Source organism: Musa acuminata, chromosome BXJ1-1, assembly GCF_036884655.1.
Source record: "Musa acuminata AAA Group cultivar baxijiao chromosome BXJ1-1, Cavendish_Baxijiao_AAA, whole genome shotgun sequence".
Lineage (NCBI taxonomy): Eukaryota > Viridiplantae > Streptophyta > Magnoliopsida > Zingiberales > Musaceae > Musa > Musa acuminata.
The window spans coordinates 13,260,687-13,270,966 of record NC_088327.1 but is presented as its reverse complement, the minus strand read 5'-3'; the positions used below and the strand labels follow the sequence as shown (position 1 = coordinate 13,270,966).

At 42.3% G+C, this 10,280-nt stretch overlaps 3 protein-coding genes across 3 annotated transcripts; all 3 read left to right on the top strand.

The window, feature by feature from the left end:
- The first annotated feature begins 4,503 nt into the window (after nucleotides 1-4,503).
- LOC103997250 (syntaxin-111) lies at nucleotides 4,504-5,771 on the top strand. Its single transcript, XM_009418421.3, has one exon. The coding sequence runs from the start codon at nucleotides 4,657-4,659 to the stop codon at nucleotides 5,593-5,595; it is 939 nt and encodes a 312-aa protein (XP_009416696.2). The 5' UTR covers nucleotides 4,504-4,656; the 3' UTR covers nucleotides 5,596-5,771.
- Nucleotides 5,772-6,298: 527 nt separating this feature from the next.
- Nucleotides 6,299-8,037, top strand: LOC135586189 (ATP synthase subunit delta, chloroplastic-like). The gene is made up of 2 exons (XM_009418447.3): nucleotides 6,299-6,505; nucleotides 7,098-8,037. Exon 2 carries the CDS (start codon nucleotides 7,125-7,127, stop codon nucleotides 7,842-7,844), a length of 720 nt encoding a protein of 239 aa, XP_009416722.2. The 5' UTR covers nucleotides 6,299-6,505; nucleotides 7,098-7,124; the 3' UTR covers nucleotides 7,845-8,037.
- Nucleotides 8,038-8,189: 152 nt separating this feature from the next.
- Nucleotides 8,190-9,997, top strand: LOC135674797 (uncharacterized). Its single transcript, XM_065184971.1, has 2 exons — nucleotides 8,190-9,347; nucleotides 9,431-9,997. Exons 1-2 carry the CDS (start codon nucleotides 9,057-9,059, stop codon nucleotides 9,860-9,862), a joined length of 723 nt encoding a protein of 240 aa, XP_065041043.1. The 5' UTR covers nucleotides 8,190-9,056; the 3' UTR covers nucleotides 9,863-9,997.
- Nucleotides 9,998-10,280: the final 283 nt, after the last annotated feature.

The following is a 10,280-nucleotide window of genomic DNA, read 5'->3' as shown; positions in this document are numbered from 1 at the left end:
ATAATAATAATAATAATAATAATAATAATAATAATAATATCGTAAGTCAAATCGATTATATAAATTTTTTTATCATCATTAAGATTTATAAAAAATCATATGCTTAGTTAATTTTATATTACTTAAATTTTATTTATAATTTCTATTTAAATCTGTTCACGTCATTCTATCTTTTTTTCGTACCATCAATATTAATTATTTTATCTATTTTGACTATTGCATCAAAAGGTCTTCTTGCTACATGCTCATTATATTAAATATTTTTTTTAATTTTATTCTTTACAAAAATGATATTTAGTTGTTCATAAATAACGATATTTCTTTTTCTATCTTTCCTAGTTGCTCCACGCATCTATCTCAATATTTTCATCTTGATAATAAAAAAATATAAATATTTTTTCTTAATGCCACTACTCAGTTTGTCTCACGGTTTTATAAAAAAAATCTTTTAATTTGAAAAAGTATTCGATGGTGCCGATACTCAAATTCAATGATGCTAACGCTCAAATTTAAAGTGTCTCGCATTCAAAACTTTCTTTTAATGTCAATACTCAGACTCTTGACACCCTTGCTATTTTAACAATTCTATTCTTATTCTATGAATAATATATTTATTGATCTCTCTAGTAGAATAATTGATATAAGATACCTAAGATACATAAAGCTTTTACTTAGAGGGACTTCTTGTTTATTTAATTTAATTATATTTTCTAATCTATTCATAGAATCTTTAAAATTATATTATATATATTTAGTCTTAGTCATATTTAATCTAAAATCTTTAGTTTGTAAGGCTTGTGTGCATAACTTAGGTTATAATTAATTCTAGTTAAGCTTTCATCAATTAAAATGATACCATTAGTAAATGGCATACTAGAAAGGTGTATCATGTAGATGACTAATAAGTTAATTCAGTATTAATTTTTAAAAAATAAAAACTTAATGTTGATCCTTAGTGCAATCCTATGCTAATAAGAAATTTACTAGATATATCATCTATAGTTCTAACACTAACAATTATATTATTATATATATTTAATAATATTAATATAATTAGTGGATATATATTTTTTCTAAAACACACCATAATAAATCTCTAAAAACTCTACGATATATTTTCTCTAAGTCAACAAAAATCATATATTAAATTTTTTCTCCGTATAATTTTTTTTTAATTATCTTAATAAATAAATAGCTTCCAAACATAAAACTAAATTGATTTTTAGATATATTTGTTTCAGGCCTTATATTATTTTTTATAACTCTTTCCTAAAATTTTATAATATTATAATAATTACAATAACAAAAGTTTCTTAATCTCAAGCCTTAATAGACAACAAGAAACTCCTAGGAAAAGCCATCTATTAGATGGGTGACAACAATTAGAGCAACTATTCTTAGATCTGTTCATCGACTCATAAATTAGTGCTTTGTGATTCAAGCAATCAATTTAATGTCGATACAATACATGGTAAGTCAAGCTACCTGAGATTTCAGAAGAACCATACAGACACATCACTTGGTACATGTCATTCAGAAGTGAAAAATGAGATCTAATTTTTGGATGGTCGACAAGTTATTAGCTGCAATAATGTTCCATTTATTGGCAGAAACATACGGAAATGAAAGTACCTACTGTGCTATCTCATACATCAAACTCTTCTGGTAGTAGTGCCATTTGGAAGATCTTCCAAGGTAGTAGTTCCACACTCCTTCAGCCATGTTATCTACCTTGAGCAATTCAACACCCTCGTCGAAAGCACCAGTACCATTTCCTGCCTGTAATTTCCCTGCAAAGTTGATCGGTTCTCCGTCTTCCCCTGGCAAACTGTTAGACCATCCAATATCTGACTTGAAGAAGAAACAGGCCACTCTAATTTTGTTGTTATATACACCGCAATTTATTTCATCATAAACCTTGATCACTGGAGGCGCAGAATTTTCTCCATTGCTGAAGAAGACTTCTTTGGCTGCCTCTTTACCTGACAAAATAAATAGGTACACTGCCATGGAACAAACTGAGGTAGAAATCAGAAGAGGAAAGAAGAAGCCGAGGATTTTTGAGAAAAGTGGACAAAATAATGACAGAAGAATGGCAATCAAGACAGACGAGGCAAGCAAAAAACTATTATGCAAGCCAGTCTCCCAGCGAGTATGGAGGGCTTTCATCATCAGTACGAAGAGATTGCTAACCATGGCTACTTAAGATCACAAAATGAGCCCGCAGAAGTGAGCTTATAGAAGGGAATATATTCTCTAACTTCATGGTGCATCATTCTTACAGGTTGGAAGCTAGTGGAAGTAAAGTTTAAAGGGAGAATCTTCCTTTATAACTGAAGAATAAAACTGTCGTGAAGAATAAATAGGATGCTTGAGAACTAAATCAACAAGAAACAGCATATCTTCAGTTGAAAGTCTCAGGACCTGATGTACAAAGATCTTTTCCAAATTTTTTGATGTAAATAAAAATGGCACTCTGCTGCTACAGTTTAACCTTCTAATTTAGACTCTCGAGTGACATAAACATACTATCACCCAATCAATGTAATTGAATAGTGTTCATTTTCATGATACTTGAGGAGAAGGAGACAACATAATTCTGACTTCACTTGCATATGATTCTTTCATGATATGAGCCCTTCATTTGCGCAATTTCTCTCCTTCATGATCAAGATTGTCTAAGTATGTTTTCTCAGGTATTTGTTGCACAACAGACAGCTTGAAGCCATACAAAAGAATCTGATTCTTACAAATAACACATATCTACTCTAGTTGTTCCTCAACCAGAAGCTATAACTGCTTGCAGCAATAATGCAATCATGACCAACCTTATATCGAGCAATATAGAATGCAAAACAAGAGCAATTGACATTGTAGTCATTTCAGGAGGATCAAGCACTAGCAGACGAAACAGAGACTCTTCATACTTTTTAATCTCTTAATGCACAACTAGAATAATCAATTAACAGCCTTTAGAAAAAAAAACTCGTACCTTAGATTACATTCAGAGAGGAAATAATCTTATTAGAATGATTCTGCTCTTCAATCTTACTGTTTCAAAATCAGTAATGGTGAATTCTATAATGTAATGGCCCACATCATATTTTACAGCACAATCTTCTTTTTCATCAGTCACTTTGTGCCGGTTGGATGAACATGCAAAAGGGGATATCTGGTCTCTAAGCTTTTTGAACGTTTGATGATATTGAATGTAGCCAATTTTTTATCCGAGGATATATCATTGAATTTTCAATTAGTAACGCCAAAGCATTATCATTCATTTAAATTTTGGGTTCTAGCCTTTGTGTATCTATGGTAATGAGACATAGCATCCTTTACTATGTAGTCAAAGCACAAAAGCAACAGGTTAGTTCTGTCTCCAAGGCCCATGTGGGGTTTTTGTCTAATTTTAGGAGAACCTTCAAAACCCACTACTGTTTGGGAGAAATTACCAGGAAATCAGCTCACATTAGGTTTTTGATCTTCTTGCACTCTAAATGTAGCCAAGCCGAAAAGCAACATCAAGTCTAAATAGTTGGCAGAACTGAGACTATTGCTCAAAAGTTCAAGATTCCTTTGAAACTGTAAGATTGGAGATGTTTTAAGAATTAAGTCTGAATTAGAGGCCACATTTCAATTGCCTTATTCAATGCAAAACATCAAGGTCCAATTATGTATGATGAAGAGGAGAACAAGTAAGACAAAACAGTTGCAAGAAATTTGAGTGCTTATAATTATTTCCTTTACTGAATGTAACACAAGGTACAAAATCTTGAATTCAAGAATTCGTGCTGATTCAAAACAATCTTCTTGAATCAACACAATCTACCAAGGACCAATTATTTGTTTCTTTCCAAGAAGCTTTCTACTGGTTTTTGTGTTAATTCAAGATTGTTCCCCGATTAGGGTTGAAGCACATATAGTCTTCTCATATTCCATCAGATTAACCTAATCACCCGTTCCATTAGTTTCACTACAATTTCTACGGGAGAGGAACGTTTGTCCAAAGATCTCCCATGTTTTGAGTTCTCGAGTTCTGATCTAGCATTAAAGAATTCCCTTTCTCAGGAAAATCACCATGTGGTCAAGGAATCCATCAGGAGCGTCCAACTCGAACTGTTCGATTGGGTACTCCGAACCAGATCGATCTTGTATATGAAAAAGGGAAGGTTTGCCGGTCAGCCATTACAGACGGCGAGGACATGAACTTGATACCAAACGAAGCGAAAAGGAAGAAAAGAACGATGGATGGCGTCTTGGGCATCAGAGAGGAAAGAAGGGAGAGGTAGAGATACCTACCATCATCATCAGGGAGGGAGTCTCATGTTTCCATTCCTCATCCACACCATTGATGAGGGATGCCCAGCTGCTGATCTGCCGGCTTCGTCTTCTTCCTCCTCCGCGAGCATCTCCGGATGGGAAGAGGATATGACCGTTAGGCTGGGCAAGCCGTTATTTGAACCCCGCGCGCTCCTTCGGGATTCAAAAACTATAGCCGTTGGAAGCCCGCGGCTCGCTTGTGACCGTTGGGAATCGATCGCTGTTTTAACAGCCTCGACCTCGACAGAGGGGCACAGCGCACTCCTCTTCTCTCTCTTTCCTCGCTCTGCTTCCTCCGTCTCCTTTCTCTCGGTGAAAGAAGAGCTCGACTGAAAGATGAACGACCTGATGACCAAATCCTTCTACAGCTACGCCGACCTCAAGAAAGAGGCCCTCAAGGACCTGGAGTCCGGCGCGGCAGACGACGTCGCGATTGAGATGGCCGCCGGTGACGCCGCCGGTCACCTCCGGCACTTCTTCGAGGAGGCCGGGCTCGTCAAGGAGGAGATGGCCGCCATCCGAGGCCTGCTCGCTCGGCTCCAGGCTGCCAACGAGGAGAGCAAGTCCCTCCACCAGCCAGAGGCTCTCCGCGGCCTCCGCGATCACATCAATGCCGACATCGTGCGGGTGCTCAAGACGGCCCGTGGTATCCGCGGCCGGCTCGAGGCCATGGACCGGTCCAACGCGGCCAACCGGCGGCTGTCTGGCTGCCGCGAGGGCACTCCCGTCGACCGGACCCGGACCGCGGTCACCAACGGGCTGCTGATAAAGCTCAAGGAGCTGATGATGGAGTTCCAGGCGCTGCGGCAGCGGATGATGGCGGAGTACAGGGAGACGGTGGAGCGGCGCTATTTCACGGTGACGGGGGAGGCCCCCGAGGAGGAGGTGATCGAGCGGATCATCGCTAACGGGGAGAGCGAGGGGATGGTGAAGAAGGCGATGATGGAGCACGGGCGAGGGAAGGTGCTGGCCACGGTACACGAGATCCAGGACCGGCACGACGCGGCCAAGGAGGTGGAGCGCAGCCTGCTGGAGCTGCACCAGGTGTTCCTGGACATGGCGGTGATGGTGGAGGCCCAGGGGGAGCAGATGGACGACATCGAGCACCACGTCGCCAGCGCCGCCCACTACGTCAAGGACGGCACCAGGGAGCTCAAGTGCGCCAAGGAGTACCAGAGGAGCAGCCGCAAGTGGCTCTGCATCGGCATCATCCTGCTCCTCCTGATCATACTGGTTATAGTCATCCCCATCGCCACCAGCTTCAGCAAGTCTTAGACGCTCAGGCACCGATTTCTCTATTAGCGGGCGAGGTTCTTCTTTTGGGGTCTGGAGTTCCGCTCAAGCTCCTCTTTTGGGAGAAGTCAGCTTGGCTTTGTTGCAGTCAAAGTTTCATGAAAAGTTTCAAGTGTCATTCTAGAAAAGAAAACAAAATAAACTTACAATTCCTCCAATTTATATTGATGTTTGTGCTACCTGCATAGGATATCTTGATATTTGCAATCTGATTTAATTTAATTCTTTCATGAAAGATTCAATCTTGTTTGGATTAATTAGGAATTGCAGGGCCATGTTTAAATGTGTGATATATAAAAATATATATATCATTATGATTATGATTATGATATATATACATATATATATATATATATACATACATATATATATATATATACATACATATATATATATATATATGTTCATAAACAAACATATGTCACATGTTAATCGGATCTTAACTAAGCATATGAAATTTCGAGAAATAGATAAAAAAAAATTAATCATAATAAATGGATAAAACAATTAGTCATATAGTAAGCAAATAAAACTGTTAAACCAATTAATAACAATAAACAATACTCGATAAACGAGCCTATAAAATCATCATTTCTGACCGTTGGCCATCGATGCGCAACGTGTCATATAAAGAATGGTCTCTTGTCCATAAGCGTCCGACGGCTCGGGGAAGAGATAAGATGGGGACGCGGGGCCCGAGGAAGCACAGCGAGTGGCCGTGGAGGCGGGGGTTGGAGATGGGGCTTCTGCGGCTGTGAGCGTGCGCAGCTTCTCCCCCTCCCGTCCTCGACCATTTAAGCCCGTCAGTAGTCTCTCTCTCTCTCTCTCTCCAACTTCTACCCATTCATCTCCTTGTTTCCTTCCACTCCGTCCGGGCAGCTTCCTCTTACAGGTTCCTCTCTTTCCCTGCTTAGTTTTATTCAGTGCAGTCCCAGCAATCTTTGTTTGATTAGTTGTGCATTAAGGAAGACGATGGAGATTTATTATTAGTGCATGATACGCGAATTCATTAGCTTCACTGTTGGAGCAGATAGGCTACTCGTAATCTTAAAGCATGCACATGATGCAGAGGTTTAGCTCTCTCTGTCTCTCTTCCTTTTAGCCCTGTAGCTATTGGCTTTCATCATCTTAAGAAGGCATTATCCTGTTATCAGGGAGTAGGCTAAGCTGGAATTAGTTTCTTCTGAGGTTTAGAGCAAGGAAAAGTTGCATTACTACTTGTATCGGTATGAATCACTTGTTGTTAAGCAGGTGTAAGTTTACTTAGATACGTTAACCCTTCTCTTCATTCAAAACAGTTTCATGCTGAGACTGGTTTCTAGTTTCAAATGGCATGTATTACGTACTGCTAAAGGTTCGGATGTCTCCCATTACGCTCCTTTGGAAGGAATTTAGTGCTCATCATGCATTACAATTGCTAGTCATTGAGATTTGAGACATCGAGCATTTTAGCTGGATGTTGTGTTGTTTGTGTTGAACAGTAGGTTGACAGATTAAGCATTCGGCTGCAGATGAGCATCTTAAACCAGTCCATCAGTCCAAATGGACAACCGGCATTCCCCCTTAAAGGTTCTGCCGCACAAGATGCCTGTCAAAATGTTCAAATGGCCCTGCCATTGCGTAAGACTTCCACCCTGAAGGCATACCGATCGAGCTCCATGAAGAAAGCTTCCTCTGTTCGTGGTGCGTCTGATGTTGGATCTCGGACTGATCGACACATTGACATTCTAGATGGATTCACCAGCAGCATTCGCAACCTGCCTCATCTACTCCAGCTTGAAAACCAATCTGAGAATGCAGAGAGATGCAAGATATCAGTGTGCAGCATGAAATTCCAGCCCTTCAATCCAAGTTTCATGCATGCCTTTGTGGAGAATGAGGAGTTCTGTGAGACAGAAGATGTTGGCAAAGAGTCTGATCGAGGCTCCTTCAAGCCAAGTGATGTTCTTGTCATCTCTGTTTCATCTGCTGTGGAGCTGGATGACCGACAGATGGATCTCATCACTAGGAAGATGCAGAAGCTGACAGGATTCAGAAAGTTGAGGCTGGAAAACATCGTTGATCCATCGTTAATTGCAGGGTTTGTCATCAGCTACTGCAGCGATGGGTCTCATGTTATCGATCTAAGCGTGAAAGGTCAGTTGGCTACACTAGCAGCCCGACTCGAGTCGTCAGATCAGAAGACTGCCACCACTGTGCAAAGCTGGAGTTTCCCAAGCAACACGAGCTAAACTGATCATATACAAACTCATGAGTCCGGACAATGAACTCAAGGAAGCAAGATCTTGATCTTGTTCTGCTCAACTCTAAATTTTTGGTTTCAGAGATGTGGATACAAGCAGGCTCTTACTACCTCTTTCATGTATTGACAGTGAACCTATTAATGGAGTTGTTATATGCATCAAGTTTTGACTGTTTCTTGCAGAGTTTATCTCAGTTTAGATCAAGAGATGCGACTGCCAATTAGCCTTATATGTTTTGACCTGATGTGTAAGATATCTGATGCCATCACCTTACCACCCCAATCTGCTATGGTTGTTCTTCAAACCCAGGTTTTTGAACTGCTGCGCATAAGAGATTTCAAGGTCGATAAGATTTAGATGACAAATGCATGCTGATGCATAAGCCCAAATGAATCGTAACACTTCTTGTGAATCACATGGTGTGCGGAACCAAGTGTTACAGGGGAATAAAAACACTGTTTACTGCGATTCATGTGCCATGAATGAAACTATAACTTGGGCTGTGTTTGATGACCCCAAGAAGCCTCGAAGCTTTAAATGCTGTTGTTGCAGAAGCACGTTTCTCATGCAACATGTGCTTCCGACTGAAACCGTATCTGTGGCAGATACAATGCACAATCCATGTGCTTTCTTGGCCGGTTGAACTTGGAAGGAAGATGAGATGATGGTTGTCGTGTGAGAAGGGCAACTTTCCGGTGGCCTCCTTCGGGCGATCCTATCTGTTCTTAAGCATTCATCGTCGTCTCGATCGAGCACCGAGAGTGATGTCGATTCAGCTTAGCCTTGCCGTGCCGCGACTCCGAGAGGGCCACCTCGGCGGTCCTCGAGGAATCGTCTCCGAGTCGTTGCCGTGTGCGTAAACGTGTGACGGAGTCGCCCACGCACCGCGGATCCGAATTTGACTTTTGAACTTGATACAGCATAATCTTCCAATGAGAATAACCCACGTCAGAAGTAAACGCGACGGTTCCGGGTGCGACTCGATTCCCGCAGACGATCAGGGCATGGTGGCCACATGGGATAGCACGAGGAAAAGACACAAGGCGTGGGGGAAGAGAAGACGGACGCGGTGACAGTTTGACTGCTCCTGCCCTCGTCCCTCCTTCCCCTCCACCTTCCTCCGGCCGTAATACCACATCAGCAGCCATAAAAGAAGGAGCGAGGAGGCGGAGGGCGACGACTATCGATCCAGTTCGATCGATGGCATCTTCATCTTGTGCCTTGGAGCTGCGTGCGGCAGGGCCGGCCAGGGAACTCCTTCGGGTGAGGGAGAAGCAAGGCGGCGCTTCGAGCTGCCATCTCGCGCCATGGGGGAGGAGGACGATGGGTGCAAAAGCTAGCCTGAGGGCCGCCCAAGCGGCGGGACACAGCGCGACGAAGGGGATCTCCTCCTCCTCTGCCTGCCTAGAGCGTTCTTTTCCTAAGGAGCAACGGAGGGAGCCCGTGACACCCGAACAGGTGGACCAGTGGATGACCGAATCCATCGGGGAGGTAGAGATCGCATCTGCTCCCTTCTGCAATCTTTCTTCCTTGTTTGCTTGGCTTTTGCTGACCTCAATTGCATTGTTGTGCAGATAGTCCGGAACGTAGGGGAAGAGCCCTTTCTCATGCGCATCTTCTCCAGCGGCGGCGCGCCCGGCGTGCGACTGGAGAGCGAAGCGGCATTGCCGGAGAGCTGGCCGCGGATCAAGAAGAGGTGGGACCGGGAGAGCCGCACCCCCGACGCGGTCATCCTGGTGGAGGTGCTCGAACAGGAGGAGGGGGAGAGCGGGGCGGAGGCAGATGAGGCCACGGCAAACTGTGGCGTGGCCGGTGGCGCCCGCAGGACGTGGGGGCTGGTAGTGCAAGGGCGCGGCATGGACTCCGCGGCGTGCTACATCCTCGACACCACCCGCGTGAAGTCGTCGCTGGGATTTTGCACTCACTTCTGCCTCGCGAGAGCCAAATGTTTCGGAGAAGCCGTCCATGTGCAGCTCAGGAACACTTGGTTGCAGCGGACGGGGTAACGGCGCTCGCCATGAATGTGATAAAAAGAAGATCATGAGATAAACATGAAACGATAGCTTTCTATTTCTTACCTCCCTAATCAATTTATAATTAAGGATTAATCATAAATTTAAATATATAATTTGATTGTATAATTTAAGTATATAATTGAAATTTTTTTTTCAACATCTATATAAATATAAATTATCTTATTGAATAAAACAAGTTTCTCAATTCTTTATGATATCAGAACCCTCTTCAAGTAAAAAAAAAAAAATTCCTTCCTCCCTTTTATCTCTTCTCTATCATAACTTGCTAATCTACTTAGTGATAATCTGCTGCTATTATTGTCGCTACAGTAGTAATCCTTTCCTTTGTGATCTAGATTAGCATCCGAGTTCCTTGAGGGCGCCTACTTCTTTATCTTCCTTACTACTG